The following is a 20,653-nucleotide window of genomic DNA, read 5'->3' on the forward strand; positions in this document are numbered from 1 at the left end:
ACCCCGCGAGGCCCCAAAAGTGCAGAATTCTCTCGCGGATTCCGGCGCCCTGTGCCACCTGCAGAAAACTACGATTCCCAGAAGGCTTTGGGCCCCGGGATGGGGGGTGGATCTCTAAAAGGGGCGGAGTCTGAGAGAAGGTCGTTGGCCGGTTCCACTGCCCGGAGCTGTAGGGGTCGCCTGGGCGGAGTTGGGAGGAAAACCGCCTCCCTATTGGCTGTGAATAGAAAGGTCGGCTTCCAGGGCGCGGATGGTCGCGTCGCGGGGATCCCGGACGCCGGGGCGGGAGCTCAAATCTCCCGGGTCGGGAGCTTAAGTTTCCCGGGCGGGAGCGCGGGGCCTACCGGGAAGGCGCCGGGTCGGTTGTGCGCCCGGCGGCGGCGGCGGCGGCGGCGGCGGCGGCGGCGGCTGCCGCGAGTGGGCTTCGCCATGCAGAGCACAGACCTGGGCAACAAGGAGAGCGGCAAGCTGTGGCACCGCAAGCCCTCCCCGGCCGCTCGGGACGGGTAAAGGCGGCGGGCTGCGGACGGGCCTGGAGGCCGGCGAGGGGCGGGTCTGCGTCCTTGCAGAGGCGTTGGAGGCGCTGTTGGGGAGGGTTTCGGGAAGGGGTGCAGGGGGCCGGGTGGAGGTTCGGGCTCGGCCTCCGACCTGCCCCGGATCCCTGGCCCGGATGACCTCTTGAAAGGCAGGTAGCCTGAGTCCTGCTGTGCTCCGGACGCAGAGGTCGTCAGAGACCCCTTCCCGGTCGTGGGCCGGGGGTCGGCGAGGAGCGCGCGAGCATTTGTACCAGGGCGCTGCCTGCCTGAATTATCGTAGGAGCCCTGTCGCATTCCCGGCGCACAGTGGATGCTCAGCAAGTATTTGTTAACGATTGCAGCTGGAAAAGAACTCAGGACGAACGATGCAGGGACAGGGGAACAGTGCACGTCTACCCCTTCCGAATGCTGCAACTTATCCATCTTAAATCATCGTTTATATTCAGACAAGCATGCATCCATCAACTGTTGGTTGAGCACCTACTCTGTGCCAAGCTTCTAAGCTCTGGGGGACAGCAGTGGAACAAAAACTGCCGGTTTTGTGGCGTTTACACGTTAGCGTGTATGGCGGTGACGACCGGGGGTTACATCCTACAGTGCAAGGTGGCCCTTCTAATAAGGCCAGCGCTGCTGCTGCTGCTGGTTGCTTTTGTTTGTTTTTAAATAGACTTCTTTTTTTTTTTTAGGACAGCTTTAGGTTCACAGCCAAATTGAGAGCAAGGGACAGAGATTTTCCCATATACCCCCCTGCGCTCACACATGCATAGCCTCCCCATTAGCAGTATCCCCCATCAGAGAGGTGTTTTTATTGCAGCTGATGAATCTGCATTGACACAGCATCATCACCCGAAGTCCGCAGTTGATGCTGGGATTCACTTTGGTGTTGTGTGTTCTGTGGGTTTGGGCAAATGTACAATGACATATATACACCATTATAGTATCATACAAAGTATTTTCACTGCCCTAAAAGTCTTCTGTGCTCTGCCTGTTTTTCCCTCCCTCCCCAGCTCTTCTTTTCATTCTGATCCCAGATACCTGACCTGTTTGAGTCTTAGCCACTCAAGACTTCAGTGGAAACCTTTGCCCCAAGTGGTGCCATCTTGCTTCCATTTGCTGCGAACAGACCGATGCTATTGCTTTTAATTTCCTAAGATTTCATGGCCTTTGCTGCATCACTTGAATTCATGTTTCTGTTCCTGGTAATTTTTCTGTTGATCCTTTGGTTGCTTCTCAACAAATCAACAGACTTCAAGTGCCAGCTATGCTTGCTTGAACCACCCGGCTGGACGTTGTTAACAGCTTGTTTGGTTTCTGGTTGCCGTCAGCCCCTTAGCAATGCTGCTGTCCCATCAACTCTATTGAATAAAAAATTCTGTTTAGAGTAGGGATTCTTCAGTAGGGATTTTCATTTCCAAACTTGGAGTTTATGTAAATACTACCCCTACTTATGTTCTCGAAATGTTCTGAAAGTTATTGCCAACCCACAGTAATTCTATTTCTTGCTGTTATAAAATATCCAGATATACATGCAAGATTCAAAAAAGGAAAGAAACGAGTTTTATGCAAATGTTATTTGCTCCCACTAAACCATGGCTTTTTTTCTGTTCATCAAAACCCGTTGTTGTGTCGAGAGGCAAGGGGCATAGACCGAGGAGTCAGATGGACTTTAGTTGAAGTAAATGTCCATTTACTAGTTCTGTGACCTTGGGCAAGTTAATCACTAAGACTGTAGGTGAAGATAATCATGCCTGCCAGACAGGGTTGTCTTAGGACATTATAAAGACTTTAAAATAGTGTCTCATGCATCTTGGTGTTCGGTAAATATTTGATTTTTAAATTATGTTTAAGGACTGAGGAACTGTCAGACAGCCTGTGAGCAATTGAAAGGCAGTTGTTCTAGAATAAATGCTGATATGTGTGCATTATGTGAAATCAGAGGGGCAGGATGTTGCTATTATAGTGATTATTATTTAGATGGTAGGGTTATAATCAGTTTTATTTATTTGTGTTTTTCCATACTTTCCTTATTTTGAACAATGATCATGAATAATTTTGTAATCCAAACACATAGTAAATGTTACAGAAACAAGAGCTGAGGGAAAAGTCCTTCACTCTGTCTGATTTTAACTGCCGGGGAACATTTTGATATTATTATTCATTTCAATATATTTATTCTCCCCCTCTCCCCTTTGGGGATGTCAAAGGAAAACCAGAGCTTGACAGTAGTTAAAGTGGTAAAAACAGATTTTATTCCTCTATTTCAATAGAGGAAAGGAGACTTCAGTATAACCCTGGGCTCAGCTCTGGATACAGCCTGGGCAAGTGGGGATGTACCACCAAGGAGCAGAGTGGGAGGCAGTGGATGGAAAATCACTAAGAGGAAACATCTAGGATAAGGGAGTTCTGGGTAAACCAACCTAAAGAGATTGTTGCTGAAGACAGGCCAGGGTGATTAGATGTCAGCTGGGAGATGGTGAAGAATGAGAAACTGACCAGTTATCACGGATGATGAGGGGTTCTAATTAAACAGACTGAGCAGAGTTCATGCTAAAATTAGATTTTACAAGGAAGCGCACAAATGAAGTGCCTCTGAGAAGGTTCAGGAGCCAGACTAAAGAATCTTTGTCAGGGACTTGATAAACATAAGTATCGTAAGAATTTTGCTGTTTCACCCAATGAAAAGCCTTAAGTTTAAACTGAAGAAAATGTTTAATACACTTAATTCAGTGTAGTATTTTTTAATGCAGTGATAATGGGGAAGATAAGTGTTTCTAAGATTGGAGTTCAGAAACTCACAAAAAGTCAATTAAGATAAAAATGTTCATGATTTGAAAACTACTGTCGCAACAAAGAAGGGGATTATTCTGATCTTCGTGACCTGAATAGGCACATATAAATTATTTTAAGAAGTTAGTTATTCTGTGCTGCAAGTTTTCTAACAGGTTTCTTTTCAACAGATACATGGTACGTGATCTTCTCAAAAAAATAGTAACTTTAGACTTGTAGAGCTGAAAATAGAGCTCATGTACACTTAATTCACTTTGGAACACTTTATATTACAAAATTTCATTAAGCTATCTTAAAATTAAGATATTGAATTGAAACTTTTCTTACATGTGGTGGCTTGTGATTTACATAAAACTACTTGTCACTTTCGCATGTGTTTATTGCTTCATGTAACAATTTGACTAAATCAAAAATACATCCTCTTTTATCTTGTTTTTATCTATCACTTAGTCACAGTTTATGAATCTGTTCATATGTGTGCTTGTTTCTTTAATATCTGTCTTCTCCACTACACTGAAAGTTCGCTGAGGGCAGGGCCTGTGTCTGTCAGTTACTTTCAGGCCCCAGCTTGCTCAGCGTGTGACACATAGTGAGTTTTCAAGTATTTGATGAATATATGCACAGTAGCCTACTTTGATAATGAATAACTTTCTCAACTGCTTTCAGAAATCACTGGGATTGCTTCTAGAAGAGTAGCAGGAGAGGGAAGAACGGGTAGCAGGAAACTTCAAAATTAGTGAAGTACACTATAAAAGCCGTATTTTTCATAATAAGTAATGCTTGACCTAGAATTAAATATATTGTTTGTTTGTTTGCTTCTGACAGGATTATAGTGAACATCATTCACAGCACTTCTGACTACCTTCCCAAAGTCTTGCGATTTTTGAATGTGGCTTTTGATAGCTCAGGTGATTGCGTAATTGCTGGGGACCATCAAGGAAATATCTATGTTTTTGACTTGTATGGAAACAGGTGAGCAGATACCTTTGATATATATCGTATTTAACAAGTCATTTACTGCCAATTTTAGTACCTCTTATTAATTATTCATTCAGCAAGATTCATCAAGTTCTTACTATATTTCAGGTACCTTGTGAAACACTCATAAATGCTGACGGAAGAAAGTGGGAAAGCATAGAAAATATGGTTAGATTTTTTTTAGAGAATTCAAGTTCCAGTTTGCGCAGTATCTCTAGTAGCTTGTTTTTCCTTAAATTTAAAAATTTACTCTTGCTCACTTATCAGTGTCTGGTACTTCATCGGGTGATTTAGAAAGAGCATAATTTCCTTTGTATATTATTGTTTCAGTTTACACATCTAGCAGTTTTAAAGAATTGATCCTCACTCGTCTGCTTCCTCTTCCTTTGCTGAACAGTTTCGTACAGAAGCAGTTAGGTGGGATTGACGGAGGGAGTCATCCATGCAGTGGGGGTAGGTGGGAGGGAGAACCATGTCCGCCTGGCAGTCAGGAGGTGTCTGTGTGGGGGATGGGGCAGTCATGGGAAACACCGGAGACTTTGATCAAGTGAGTAAATATGTTGAGGATAATGGGGGCCAGGTTTCTAACGATTGGAAAGGGGAGTTACAAATATGGAAAGGCAGAAAACGAGAACAAACCCAGGGGTACTGGATTGGAATTGGATATATCTGAGTGCACAGCGGGTTTTGAATATATAGACATAGAAATAAATAGAAGTATGTGAGTGAATGAATGCATTATAGGTACATATGTTTCCTAGTTTTGTGCACTTATAGGACCTGGGAGCAACAACACCCCAGTCGCAGTGAATACACCCAGTGCCCAGTTCTGTTCTAAATACCACGCTCTGCTAAGAGTAGTCAGGGATCCTTGCAGAAATGGCCAGTTTCAGGATGCAGCAAGGGAAAGTACAAGGTGAGCCTGGAACATTTTGTAGCCAGAAAGGAATTATTTAAAGAAAGAGTGTCCAAAGGACATAAATGTCAGCTTAAAAGAGCTCCTTCTTGCCATATTGGAGACACTTGGAGTATCAAAATAAATAATGATAGTAAGGGGTCATACCCATTGAGTGAAATAGAAATCTATAACTTCATGCTGTAATCAAGAAACAATTTGATTAGAAAGGATACTCGCATAGTCACAAAGCAGCTCCCCACAAAATACTTATTAATTATAGAGGGGGAAGGGTTAGTTTTGCAGTGAAGAAGTCGAGCAGACACACTACCTTATCAAATGATTACATGAGTAGTGGGACAAATCAGAATTTGTGTGCCACCTGACAGGGCGCGGTGGAAACAGGAGAGTATCACTTCTGTGGTATTCCTACCAGGACCATGGCACCTGAATCCGATCGGTGGGATCATCAGACAGGCAAAGCGAAATTAAGGGATTGTACAACCAGATGGCCCGTAATCTTCCCGAGGGTCAAGGTCATGAACGTTGTAGAAAAACCAGAAGAATTATTCCAGTCTGAGGAAGACCAGAGCCATGACAAGTAAAGGCATGAGTCTGGACTGATCCTTCTGCTGTCAAGGACATTCTTGGGCATAAGTGGCAAAACTGAATGGGGTCTGAGGATTAGGCGGTGGTAACATATAAATGTAATTTTCTGATTTTGATAGTTGTATTTTGATTATAGGGCAGAATTTTCTTGTTTGTAAGAATCATGATCTCGGTAACTTATTCTCGAAGAGTTCAGGAAAAGAAGAGGTCGTATATAATTAATTTCTCTGTGGCCTATTAGATATCTGTTAGTCACGGTTTCTGCTCTTTACCAAAAAAGTAACAGTCAGTTCTCCCACCCTTTTACTCTTGCCTCATGCACCCTGCCAGTTCTCAATCTTAAATCCACACGACTGTCTCATCTCTGTTTCCACTGCTAAAGAAAACAAAAATTGCTCTTGAGGGACTCCATTACCAAACAATGGACTTCAGCATTAATGATGCTTTCCCTTCATTTGCTCATCAATAGTTATTATTTTATCAATAGTTATTACTTCTCTCACTCTCCCCCAGCTTCCAGGGCTTTGCCCGCTTCCTTATCTCCTTGGGTACGACCCTACTCTTGCTCGACTCCCTGGCCTCCTAAACTCATGAGCAAAGAGACACTTTCAAGCTTCCCTTCCTCTTCCCCAGAGCAGCCTCAGATACCTGGCCGTCCCTATGGCTGGCTTATTCGTGAAATAAGTGATCCTGCTTTCTTCCAGTGCTAATCTCGATTGTTTGTAGCCACCCCTGGGACTTGGCACCATGAGTGTTCCTCTCTTTTATTTTGTCCACTGTCCCTTTCTCTCTGTAAATATTCACAGCCGAGTGGAGGAGCAGGTGGCAGAGCTGAGACTGAAATCAGGCCTGTCGGATTCTAATGCCCGCCATGCTGGGGCCCCTTGGAAATTTTACTTGCCTAATCCACTCGTCTCTTTTCCTTTCTCATCTTACTAAATACTCGTCTTCACTTCCGCCCTGGAATTTTTTTCTTTTGCTTCAAGGTACAGCTCTTTCCTGACTTTTCTACTTTGCTGATCATTTTCCCCCGCTTGTTTTGCTGACTCTTCTGCCAGAGCCTACCTGTTGTGCTGCTTGGGCATCTTCGTTGGCCTGCTCCCTTCCATGTTCTCATTCATAATCTCGTCAGCACCAAGCCTAAGGCTTCAGCTGCCATGCAAATACTGTTAACCCAGATCTGTTTCTATCCCCTTCTGGACTTAGGCTGTCCAGTGCCATAGCCACTAGCTGCATCGAGCTCTGGAGCCTGTGAAAGCGGGCTAGTCCGAATTGAGATGTGTTGTTAGTGTAAAATACACACTGGGTTTGGGAGACTCAGTATGAAAAAAAGAATATAAAATATCTCAATAATTTTTTATTGGTTAAATGTTGAAATGACAAATACGTGTTAAGTAAAATATGTTATTAAGATTAATTTTACCTTTTTCTGGGCGCCTGGGTGGCTCAGTCAGTTAAGCGACTGCCTTCGGCTCAGGTCATCATCCTGGAGTCCTGAGATCGAGTCCCACATCGGGCTCCCCGCTCAGCGGGGAGTCTGCTTCTCCCTCTGACCCTCCTCCCTCTCATGCTCTCTCTCTCATTCTCTCTCTCGCAAATAAATAAAATCTAAAAAAAAGATTAATTTTACCTTTTTCTTTTTACTTTTGCGACGTGGCTCCTAGAAAGTTTTAAATTACACCTGTGGCCTGCCCTATATTTCTTGGACAGCACAGCTCTAAATGTTTTTGCGAAGGCCTTGAACTCAACATATTTAAAGCCAGACTTATTTCCTACCCCCAAACTTGTCCCTCTTTTGCCCAATCTTGAAAACTTGATTTTTTAGTAAATTAAAACTCTGTGTGCCAAGTACTCTGCTAAGCACTTAGCATATGTTATTTCATTCAGTCCGCGTATTAGTTCACTTAAGTACTTAATCATCTCTTTTTTTTACCTTCATTTTGCACGTGAGGAATTCTTGATTCCTCCCTCTTCACTTCATGTTTGATGCATCACCAGCCCTTCTCCCACTTGACTCCTGACTCTTGTCGTGTTTGTCGTTTCCGTTGTAGACCCATAGCTCTGGTTGAGATGCTCTGTAGTAGCTTGCTTCATGATCTCTTCTTTCTGGGCATTTACCATTGCTGCCAGAATCTTCTTCCTGAAAGACATGGCTGGTGGTAATTCCACTAAGCTTAAAACCTGTTAAGTAAATTCCAAATTCGTGTATGTGGCAGACAGATGTGTTTCTGGCCTACCAAAATGAGGGTTCGTTTTTCTGGGTTTCATTTTCTTCATATCTGAGGACTTCTCCAACGTAAGATTTATGATTATTGGAAGAATTTCTGATACTAATGCAGTAATCTCTTAATAGGTTTAATCTTGTTCAGCGAACAGCACAAGCTTGCACGGCTCTGGCCTTTAATCTCCGTAGGAAGTCTGAATTCCTTGTGGCATTAGCTGATTATTCTATTAAATGTTTCGATACAGGTAAGAAGTCCTCCTATTTATCTTTTGAATAAGAGTCAAATTTAGACTGAGGTACTGCAAGGAGTTTGCCAGTCTGTCTCACTGCAGACATCACCTGCAAGTTTAGGGGTCCCGGGACCATCCTCACATCAGATCAGCTGTTTACAAACTCAGGGTTCCCCACAACTACCATCAGGTTTGATAATTCACTAGAATGACTCCCAGAACTAAGGAAAGCACTCTGCTTACAATTACAGTTTTACTGCAGCAGCAGGTTACAAATTCAAACCAGCCAAAAGGAAGGATGAATGGGGTAGAATGTGGGAGGCTCCCAGAAGAGAAGCTGCCATTATCCTTAGGGACACATTACCCTCCCAGCATCAGTAAGTGGCTGTCCATGCTGAGTATTGCCAAACCAAAAATTCACCTAAGCTTTGAGGTCCAGGGCTTTTTATGGAGGCTCCATGACAGGTATGACTGGTTGGATTATTGCTTACTGGTTTGAACTCTAATTTCCAGCCCTCCTCCTCTCTCTGGAGGTTGGGCGAATATCATGTGACCCAAAGCCCCAGCCTTCCAGTCACTCCCACAGTTGGTCTTTCCCATGTGGCCAGCCCCACTCTGAGGTTCTCTCCTTAGGTCAGCCAGCTGCTATTGCCTGAGGGGCCTGCCATGAATAACAGAGACACTGTGTCACTGGGGAGGCTGGGGGTTTAGAGATTGCCTCCCAGGAACCTGGACAAAGCCCCGGTTCCTTAGTACTTAGGTACAAGAATAATAACCTTCTCAATATATCTTATGTATTGTATACCACATCGTATATTTTTAGAGAATTTAGAGTTCGGTAAACTGAAGCTCTTAAGAAAAAAGATATCTCAACTGTATTGTTTTTTCTTGTTATTATAGTAATTGATAGAATATGTAGAAAGATAATAATAACCAGAGCGCCTGGGTGGCTCAGTTGGTTAAGCGTCCGACTCTTGGTTTCAGCTCAGGTCATGATCTCAGGATGCTCTCTCTCCCTCTCTCTCTCTCTAATAAATAAATAAAATCTTTTTAAAAAAGAAAGATAATAATAACCATAGTAATATTTGTGATAGCTAACACTTACATAGTGTTTACTCTTTGCCAGGTACTGTTCTGTGACTTTATACATATTAATTTTAATTGTCATAAAACCCACAGATGTGGATGATATTATTTCCATTTCGCAGATGAGGAGACTGAGGCACAGAAGTAACTTGACCAAGGTCCCACGGCTTGTAAGCAGTGGAGCCAGGATTCCTAACCTGGAAGCCTAGCTCCAGGGGCCCTGCTCTTAATCACTACTATGCCCTCACTGCTTGTAAGAAGACAAACTAGTCATCCTTCAGTAAAACCCAGATGCAGTCCATGTTTTTATAGTAGGGACCTATCTTTCCAGTCTGTTTTTTCTGCATATATCTCTTTTACGGTCTTTTTTTTTTTTTTTAAGATTATTTATTTATTTATTTATTTGAGAGAGAGAGAAACAGCATGAGAGGGGAGAGGGTCAGAGGGAGAAGCAGGCTGCCCGCTGAGCTGGGAGCCTGATGTGGGACTCGATCCCAGGACTCTGGGATCATGACCTGAGCCGAAGGCAGTCGCTTAACCAACTGAGCCACCCAGGCGCCCTACGGTCTTTTTTTTTTTTAAGATTTTATTTATTTGTTTGTTTGAGAGAGAAAACATGAAATGCACGCACACAAACAGGGAGGGAGGGCAGAAGGAGAGAGAGAGGCTCTCAAGCAGACTCCCTGCTGAGCAGGCAGCCTGATGATGCAGGGCTCCATCTCACGATGCGGAGATCATGACCTGAGCCCAAACAAAGAGTTGGAGGCTTAACCAGCTGAGCCACCCAGGCGCCCCACCTCTTGTACATTCTAACAAACATGATCATCCTATCTAGATTGTTTTGTGGAATCATTTTCTTACCTCATTAAAAATGCATGCAGTATTTTAAAATCAGCATGTAATACTCTACTCTGTAGGTGTTGGCAGTACCATAATTATTAAACCTGTTACCTATCAGTGGACTTTAAACTGTCTCCAGTTTTTGGTTACAGACCCTACTGTCACAGAAATTCTGAAAAACTAAATGTTTATACTCATCTGTGATTGCTTCCCTTGGACTCCATCCATTCTCCTCTTCTCCCTTCCCAGGTCCATCTTCTTACAGTCTCTTCTGTCTGTTGAACCCCTTCCCCCGCCAATGAAGCCCTTCCTTACAATGTTGTCGCCACCTCCCCGACCACCTCCCTCTTCACTGCTAAATCCTGACAGCTTCCAACAGCGGATTCTGATTCTTGCTCCCCCCCACTCCTACTCCTCTAAGGTCCTTAGTAACCTCTGATTGTTGAAACCCTCTTTGTACTTTTCATTCTACCTCTCAGTAGCATTTAGTACTTTGCATTAGGGCAGGACCTTAGTTTTCATACTCTTCTCTCTCTTGGTTCTCCTCCTACCTCTCTGACTGCTTCTTACTAGGCTCTCTCCTGGGTTATTTGAGTGGTCCCTAGACTTTTGGATTTTTCACTCAGTTAAAAAGAAAAAGTAGAGAACAACCCACATGGGTTGTCAGCTTTTAATTTTGCTAAATGACATTGGAAAAAACAGTAGAATTTCATTTCACGAAGTGAGTTTTTTTTAACATAAAGAAACTTAGAAGGATATAATACTCAATTAAAAGGTAGTACTTTAAATTTAGCTTTATGAAAACCTCATTTCATCATCCTTTTTTTTCCTCATTTCACTGAAGACCAGTGAAAAGTTGATCATTAACTAATGCCAGACTTTAGACTGGTGTTTGGAAACTACTGCTCTCTCCCCAGGGGTTTCTCTCTCTTCCCTCTGTTTTCAGTTTTAACCTACTTTGTGTCTTAATGCTTCCCAGATTTACATCTTGCTTTCGGACTATTCTCCTCAGTTTCATCTTTCTGGAGGAAAAAATTCTGATCATGAAAGTAAAACTTGCCTACCATAGCAAATTTGGAAACACAGGAAAATGTAAAGAGAACATAAAAATCACTAATAATTCTATGACCCAGTGATAATTGTCGTGATGTTTTCGGTATTTGCCAGCTGTTTTCTGTGTTGCTCTCTCACACATGCATGCACACACCTCAGGATCAGTTTTAAGAATCAAATTCATGATCACTTCTTCCCACACTGCTGGATCTGTTTCTCCTCATGTACTTCTTAAATCAGTTACTAATATCGCCATCTCGTTAGATAACTAAGCTAGAACCACTGAAGACTTACCTCATCCTTTATTTCAGCACATCTATTTGATCACAAAGTCCTTTGAATTTCTCCCTCATAGCTCTTGAATTTGTTTCTTTCTCCATTGTCACATTTTTTGTGTAGACCTTCCTTATCTCCTCCCTGGATTATCACAGCAACAAATAAATCAGTTGTCTAATCTCTTCCTTCTTCCCAATGTATCCACCATGTACCTTCAAAGTGCTCGCTCTAAAATACACACCAGATATGATACTCTTCTACACAAAACTATGCCTCCCAAGAGAAAGCCCAAACTCCCTATTGTCACATTGAAAGCTGTTCTTAAGCCCTTTTTCATTTGGCCTCATCTCCTCACGTGTCGATGATATTCATGTTACTAATGAGTTCCATTGTGCGTTTTATCAACTAGCCAACTAAGCTCTTACTTTTGTAGTGTAGTGTAATGAAGGTGTCTCATAAAAACCTAGCCATCGATCGAATCCATTCTGGGATGACATAGAGTGTTTTACCTGTGTAACTTTTACTCTTTACCACAGTTACCAAGGAGCTTGTTAGCTGGATGAGAGGCCATGAGTCATCAGTGTTTTCGATCTCTGTGCATGCCTCAGGGAGATACGCCATCACTACTTCTTCCGACACGGCCCAGCTATGGGACTTGGATACCTTTCAGAGGAAAAGAAAGCTGAATATTCTACAGTCTGTGGGTATCCAAAAGGTCAGTGGAGGTGGGGCGCATCTTGGTCTGTTGTGCTTCTCAGACCAGTTTCTTGGTCAGCAGGATTTATAGATGATAGAAGAGTAGTGAATGATTCACTTTGTCCGACAAACTGTGTTCTCCTAACCAGCCACACGCAAAGCCGAGTGGCCCACGGGATTGAAGATGTTGCCTGTGGCTACAGTTTATAACTTACTGAGTTTTTGTCTTAAAAAATTTCAAACATAAATTTGTAAGAGTTTCAAAGTGAACCCATGTGCACCATTAGATTCTACCATTAACATGTTCCTATATTATCCTTTACTGTACTTATGTCCCTATACTGTATTATGGATCTATCCATTTTCTGTCCATTTATTCTTTTTCTTTTTCATTTTAAGTGAATTGTGATGTCAGTATACTTGCCCATAAATACTTAAGCCTGAATTTAATTGACTAGGGCTCAGTATTTGCTGATGTGAAATTGATATATAATGAAATGCACAAATCTTAAGTATTCATTTGTTAAGTTTTGTCAAATACATACACTTTTGTAACCTGTGCAGACCTATTACTACCATCATCCCAGAAAGTTCTCTTCTATCCCTTCCCAGGGAAGCACTGTCCTGATGTTTTTCTACCGTAGATTAGTTTTGTCCTAAAATTTCAAATAAATAGAGCTAGTCAGTAATGGTATGTGTAAAGCTTTTCTCCTTCCGTGTGATGGTTTTGAGATTCATCCATGTTTTTGGACATAGCAGTAGTTCATTCCTTTTTATTGTTGATCAGTATTCCATTGTATACATATATCACTTTTTAAAAAATATACACTTCTGTTGCTTTTTTTTAAGCTTCTAAGGCTTAATTTTTTTTTTCCATTTGATTAGCCTAATACTATTTTTGGGATTGTCTGAGTCTCCCGTGTGATTCATTCTATTGCTTCAGGTTATATTATATGCGCAGTATTGCTTTTAATATCTTGGTCATTAACGTGAACAGCTAGCAGTGCATGTCAACCAGAAATTTATTTTGTAGTCTCTATGGAAATCTCAGAGTTCTTTAGATTGCCTTTAATAATTTAAAAAAGATAAAAGTTGTAGTCAGCTTATTCTTCAGGGGGTTAGGCCAAATATCTTAGTAGGTCTTTTCTTCTTTAATTGCTTCAGCACTAAATTGAATTCTAAATTCCAAAGAAGAGCATATTGGGAAATGAACCCACAATGGAAATAGAGTTATGAAACAGTGACACAAAAACCATCTGTTCTTTTTACCATGAAATTAAAATTACTAGATGCTGGATCGTTGCCAATTCTAACCCTGCTTGGTCATTTAGACATTTTAGTTTAAAAGATAGGACTCTAAATGTTAGCAATATGAGAATAAAAGTTAGAAAATATATGTATCGTATGCAGTATGCATATAGGTATATTGTTCTAAAATAATAGAACATCATAGTCTCTACATTACCTGCAAACTTTTTCTCAAAGGACCAGATAGTAAATATTCTTGGTTTTGCAGACTAAGAGCAAAATTGAGGATATTAGGTATATACTTATTTAACCATCTACAATGAAATAATTTTAAAGTGTAAAAACCATTCTTAGCTCCTGGGCTATACAAGGACTGAAGAGGCCAGATTGTTGTCATTCCTAGCTTATTCTATTGAAAATAGGAAGTAATTGTAAACTAATCTTATTCTTACCAAGTTTTTGCTAAATCTGTTTTTCTTCCAGTTTCTGATTCTGTATTTTAAAGAGAACTTTTGTGACTTTTTGTGTGTGTGTGTGATACATGGTGACAAATGATGCCGTGAGTCTCGTTTTATGATGGCTCCTTTTAATCTACAATAGTCTTCTGCTGGGGCACTGGGGTGGCTCAGTCGTTTAAGCGTCCGACTCTTGATTTTGGCCCAGGTCATGATCTCAGGGTGGTGAGATCAAGCCCTGCTTTGGGCTCTGCCCTCAGTGGCGAGTCTGCCTAAGATTCTCTGCCGCCCTGTCCCTCTGCCTCCCCCCTCGCCCCCCAGACACGTGCCCTCTCTCTCTCTCTCTCTCAAATAAATAAAGCTTTAAAAATAAAATAGCCTTCTACCATTTTTCCCATGACATTATTATTTATTCATTTATTTATCTTGAGAGCAATCAGGCCAGTTGTCCTGGAAAATGCCCCAAATTCTGAATTTGTCTTACTGATCATCATTATGTCATTTAACTTATTCTTTCATTTGTATTTCTAGTAAAGCCAGAAGTTAAGTCTAAAGTTTCCAGTAGATTCCCGCTCAGCGCTGTCGACGAGCTCTTCGCCTGATGTGTAGGAGGCACATGTAGCCTCACGTGTCTCAGGGTTGGCCTCAGGACGGAGTGTGATAGCTGATCCCTAGCACCTGCCCGCTAGCACCTGCTGTGCTGTAGCAGGTGCTTAGAACCGGCGCCGCGGCAGCTGCTGATGCTTCTGCTCTTGTCCGCTGTTCTTATCTGTTACCTGGTCCTACTGTGGGATTATCTCAGTGCACTTAGTTATCTTTTTAAAAAGCTGTAAGGTCACTGTTCTGTCTCTTTTGAACTACATGAAATAGATGAATAATACCTCATTAGCAATTCAGAAACCCAAAAGTTTTCAAATAACCCACTTGGTGGCAAAATCCGATCTTGCCTGAACTCATTTGGCAGCAAAACCTGAACTGAACTGACAGGGGCTGAAATGTTAATATGTTTGAGTCATAGAGTGTTGCCTCGGGTCACCCAGGGGTTCTACATACTGTTACAGAATATACATCATATTACCTTTCTCAGATCGGAAGTAATTCTGAATTCTGGAACACATCTAACACCAGGGGTTTCGGAAAAATAACTGTGGACCTTTGATTTCAAAATGTTTTTCTTTTTTTTTTTAAGATTTTATTTATTTCAAGAGCGAGAGAGCACATGCGTGAGCAGGGGGAGGGGCAGAGGGAGAGAGAATCTCAAGCAGACTCCCCGCTGAGCATGGAGCCCAGTGCAGGGCTCGATCTCACCACCCTGAGATCATGGCCTGAGCCAAAATCAAGAGTCAGGCGCTCAACCAACTGAACCACCCAAGCGCCCCTGATTTCAAAAATGTTTTTAAAGAACCTATCATGCCAACATTTTTCCACTGGTTTTTGTACCTGGCAATAGGAATAATCAATACCAATAGCAATAGATACCAATTGTTGAATATTTACTATGTACCTCACATTTTGTTTAGTTATTTTTAAACTTAAATAATCCTAAAAGTAGATACTACTCTCATTTTACAAATGGGGAATCTGAAGTTCAGAAATATTAAGTAATGTGCCCAGTGTCACATAGCTTTCCAAAGATTTGTGGTTTGAATCTAAGCCTGTCTTATTCCAGAGTCACTCCATTATACCATACTGCCTCTTGGATAAGCCAGTTACACCTCTTCATATTAGTAAATTTTGATTATTTTGTTGATGTTTGAGGTAGAATGTTTAAATTAAATATTTAGTTTGGGATTTTTGAATAAATCCTAGGGTATCTGATTACTATGGTTCAGTATGTATTGGAAAAGGTTTAGTGATGGATATGAGATAACATTTAACAAAGAACGTGTTACTAAACTTAGTTTAGTCTCTGTATATAGTGGGTGCTCACTAAATTTCTGCTGAATTGTGCATTTGACTTAACTTGCTCTTTATTACCGTACTGAACTCTCAACCTGAAAAGGTATATTGTTCTAAAATAATAGAACATCATAGTCTCTACATTACCTGCAAACTTTTTCTCAAAGGACCAGATAGTAAATATTCTTGGTTTTGCAGACTAAGAGCAAAATTGAGGATATTAGGTATATACTTATTTAACCATCTACAATGAAATAATTTTAAAGTGTAAAAACCATTCTTAGCTCCTGGGCTATACAAGGACTCACATCCCTCTCAAAGTGAGTTGGAAAGCCTAGCATTTTCGTATTTTATGAGGAAAAACTGCAGCCCTACCCTTTTACCCAACCCTTCAAAAAGTATATTTTGTTAGTGCTTTTAAATTTTTTTTTTTAAAGATTTTATTTATTTATTTGAGACAGAGAATGAGAGACAGAGAGAGAGCATGAGAGGGAGGAGGGTCAGAGGGAGAAGCAGACTCCCTGCCGAGCAGGGAGCCCGATGCGGGACTCGATCCTGGGACTCCAGGATCATGACCTGAGCCGAAGGCAGTCGCTTAACCAACTGAGCCACCCAGGCGCCCTTAAATTTTTTTTCTAAGCTTTTTATGATTGTCAAGAGATGACACTATCTAAATAATGACATGATTCATTAGGAACAATTTTATAATCATTAAAATCTGCAATTAAAATCACAAATCTAGTAATGAATAATCATGTAGGCAATAATCTGTCACAGCTATTCCCCTAAAATAGCAGTTGGTGTTCATTAACTTTTAAGCTTTTGCTTCTTCCAGTAGGAATAAACTTTATTACTTTTCTAGAAAAATATTGCTAATTATAATAAAAATATTAAGTCACTTTTTTCAACATTGGCTTTCAAACAGTGTTTCGGTGCATTGATTATAGATCACAGTGTATTTATCGCATATTCTTTCAACAAGACTTTTCTATTATAAATCTTCCTGAATCTGTTGGCAGTCTACCAGAGATTGTCTTTGACAAAGCGAGCCAAGGACAAAAGCGAGTGTTGAATCAGGCAAGGACAGCAGTCAAATTAGCATTTTTTATTGTGCCTTATTACCATTAACACTGAGTAGATTGTTTTAATTAACCAGTAAGTCCCATCATGCATTATGTATGTGTGTATGCATGCATTGTGGTTTTTTAGCACTATTTACTATTTTAAAAGATACTGTTGTATGTATATGAGAAAAGTAGTTTGTGATAATAGCCTTCAACTATTGTTATAAAAATTACAGGTTTCTTGGGGTGCCTGGGTGGCTCAGTCAGTTGAGCATCCAACTCTTGATTTCGGCTCAGGGCTGTGAGATGGAGCCCTGTGTCGGGCCCGCGCTGGGCATGGAGCCTGATTAAGATATTCTCTCCCTCTGCCCCTCCCTCCACCTCTAAGGAAAAAAAACAACAACAAAACTATTAAAAATAATTAGGGGTTTCAATTCCTGTGAAGTTTTTATAGTAATATCATTAACTATTAGAATCATTTCTTAACTGTATATATACATAGTAGGCTAAGTGACAACACAAATTAGATGCAAGGTTGCAGAAGTATTTCATTTAGGTGCCTTATTGATTCATTATGTTTGTAACGCTGGAGAAAGCTGCGGTAGATTTGGTGTTGAGCCTGCTTTTCCCCTGGCCATTTTCGGTCTGCCCCCTCTCATTACCGTGCTGACAGCCTCCAGATTGTAAATACTCCAGAGACATTCCAGTGTTCGAGATGTTGAACACTTCATCCCCAAAGAATGTAGCATTTCAGAGAAAACAGGCCTCCTTCTGACACTAGTAAATGGTGAAGGTGTGTGACCAATCAGGGGTCGGAATAAGAGGCTGCAAGTTGTTCAAGGTGTTCTGCCTCCTCAGTGAGTCCCTGTTCCTCTCCAACACAAGACCAAATCATATATTCTTAAAAAAATAATAAAGCTTGTAAAGACAAACTGGCGGAAACAAGGACGAAATATATTCAAATATGAAGTATTACAGTAAGCTGTTTTGCAGTTAAGAAGGCTATTCTCGATGGGAATCAAAGAATAAAGAGCTGGAGATGTAACTAAGGATTTAACCATGTGAAATGTCCCAGGCTATTTGGGGAGATTATTTTGAGAAGATGGGCAGGAATATGGTATTCCTAGGGCACAGGTTTCTTCCATTTTCTTTCCTTCTTTCTTTTTCCTTCCCTCCCTCCCTTTGTGTGCTTTACAGAAATGACACACAAAATCATACTGGAGGCCATCGAAATTCTTAGGAGAAAATGGTGAATTTTAACTAAAACTTTGTATTATCAAAAGTCAGCATTGTGTAGAGCTTATGTAATAGAAAAATAGAAAGTGGTATTTCCAACTTTGATATCAGGTTCAGTCACAATTGTCCATTGCACAAAGTGAGTCACTAATAAAACATCATAAATAATGCTCAACAAACTTTTGTATACATTTATCTTAAAGCACTTTGCTGATTTTTTTCTTCCAAAGGATTAGCTCTTAGAAGCAGATTGACTAGTTCAGAAGAGTTATGTATTTTCAAGGCTGTTGAGATACATTATATAGTATCTGTAGCCAGTTTTTATTACCAGCATCCCAGTAGGACAATGCCTGTGTCCTACACTCTCACCAACATTTAATATTTGTAATCTTTATGAGTAGTTAGTATTTCATGTCATTTTATAGTAGTAAGTAGTTTATAGAGTACATATGTTAGCGTATGTATTTATGTATGTTATTTTTAAAGTCAATTTGATACATATAAAATGCTATCAATATTTACACTTGAATCTTCTATAAGGTTAAATATTTTAAAATTGTTACTTTGTATTTTATGAATTACCTAGTCATTTTAGTCCCCGATTTTTTTTTAAGAGTTTTTATTTTATTTATTTGAGAGAGAGAGAAAGAGAGAGAGCATGAGAGAGGGGGAGGGTCAGAGGGAGGAGCAGACTCCCCGCCGAGCAGGGAGCCCGATATGGGACTCGATCCCAGGACTCCAGGATCATCACCTAAGCTGAAGGCAGTCGCTTAACCAACTGAGCCACCCAGGCGCCTGGCTTTCAGGTTATTTTAGAAACTTACTGTTTTTATACCTCATTCTTCATTGGGGCATGCATTCTCTCTCTCATCAGTCTTTTTTTAAGTTTTATTTAAGTAATTTCTACATCCCACATGGGGCTTGAACTTATGATCCCAAGATCGAGTCGCACCCTCCTCCAACTGAGCCACCCAGGTGCCCCCCCAATTTTTTTATTTAAAGGGTTTTACCTTTTCCTTTCAGTTTTATAATAGTATATGAGATATCAGTATTATCCCATCGTATGTCATAAATGTATATTTTTTCCAGTTTAAGAAAAAGTAATTTTTTAAAACAAAAATTGACAACTTGTGGGTCGCCTGGGTGGCTCAGTCGTTAAGCGTCTGCCTTCGGCTCGGGTCAGGATCCCAGGGTCCTGGGATCAAGCCCCACATCGGGTTCCCTGCTCTGCGGGAAGCCTGCTTCTCCCTCTCCCACTCCCCCTGCTTGTGTTCCCTCTCTCACTGTGTTTCCCTCTGTCAAATAAATAAATAAAATCTTTAAAAAAAAATTGACAACTTGTATAATTTTAAATATAAAGAGGGCTATGGGCTATATGAACAATAACTGTTTTTCTCCCTCTTTAGGTTTTCTTTTTACCATTAAGTAATACCATCCTCAGCTGTTTTAAAGATAATTCCATCTTTGCCTGGGAATGTGATACTCTTTCTTGCAGATATCAATTACCAGCTCCACCTGAAAGTTCTAGTATATTATACAAAGTATTTGCCGTGACCAGGTAATGTGCATTTCACTTTTTTTTTAAGTTTATTTATTTATTTTTAAGTAATCCCTATACTCAGTGTGGGGCTCTAACTCATGACCCTCAGATCAAGAGTCATACACTCCTCCAACTGAGCCAGCCAGGCACCCCAAATGTACATTTAAAAAAATTTTTATTTTATTTAAATTCAGTTAACATATAGCATATTATTAGTTTCAGAGGTAGAGTTCAGTGATTTATCAGTTGCATATAACACCCAGTGCTCATCACATCACGTGCCCTCCTTAATACCCATCATCCAGTTACCCCACACCCCCACCCACCTCCCCTCCAGCAACCCTCACTTTGTTTCCTAGAGTTAAGAGTCTCTTATGGTTTGTCTCCCTCTCTGATCCAAATGTACATTTTTAAAATACTGAGAATTTAAGAAATCTAGCTTCTAGGAAAATATTACAAATTTTCATTATCTCACTGTCATATGAGAAAATTTTCCTTCAAACTTATATATGTTCTGTAGAACTTTTTAACTTATTTTGGCAAATTTCAAATGTACGTAAAAATATAAAAATACAGGAAACCCTAATTATAGCATTCTCATTAGCTGTAATAACTTATAGCCACTTTTATTTTATCTATAACTCAACCTGTTACTACCTCCTACTACCTACTGCGTTGCTTTAAAGCAAAGCCCAAGCAGGATCATTTCATCCGTAAATATTTCAGTGTGTATCTCTGAAGGAAAGGGTCCTTTTTGGAACATAACCATAGTACTATTGTCACTTTTCTTTTTCAAGTTTTTATTTAAATTCCAGTTCATTAACCCTTTTATCACACTTTTAAAAAATGAATAATTTCTGGGGCACCTGGGTGGTTCAGTTGGTTAAGCATCTGCCTTCGGCTCAGGTCACAATCCCAGGGTCCTGGGATCGAGCCCTGCATCGGGCTCCCTGCTCTGCGGGAGAGTCTGCTTCTCTCCCTCCCTCTGCCCCTCCCTCCAC

The 20,653-nt window shown here is 40.8% G+C and overlaps 1 protein-coding gene across 5 annotated transcripts in view; it reads left to right on the plus strand.

Moving 5' to 3' along the window:
• Window positions 1–268: 268 nt before the first annotated feature.
• TBC1D31 (TBC1 domain family member 31) overlaps window positions 269–20,653 on the plus strand; it is a 65,384-nt gene continuing 44,999 nt past the window's right edge. For 3 of the 5 annotated variants that reach the window (XM_035011844.1, XM_035011845.1, XM_035011847.1), the window contains exons 1-5: window positions 270–506; window positions 4,149–4,295; window positions 8,159–8,274; window positions 12,051–12,229; window positions 19,519–19,670. In XM_035011844.1, the coding sequence (XP_034867735.1) occupies window positions 430–506; window positions 4,149–4,295; window positions 8,159–8,274; window positions 12,051–12,229; window positions 19,519–19,670 (671 nt within the window). In that variant the 5' untranslated portion in view covers window positions 270–429. Of the gene's footprint in view, window positions 507–4,148; window positions 4,296–8,158; window positions 8,275–12,050; window positions 12,230–19,518; window positions 19,671–20,653 lie in introns of those variants that run through there. The other 2 variants (XM_035011846.1, XM_035011848.1) reach the window with 2 other exon arrangements.

Source organism: Mirounga leonina, unplaced genomic scaffold, assembly GCF_011800145.1.
Source record: "Mirounga leonina isolate KUSES-001 unplaced genomic scaffold, KU_Mleo_1.0 Mir_165, whole genome shotgun sequence".
In the NCBI taxonomy this organism is placed as follows: domain Eukaryota; kingdom Metazoa; phylum Chordata; class Mammalia; order Carnivora; family Phocidae; genus Mirounga; species Mirounga leonina.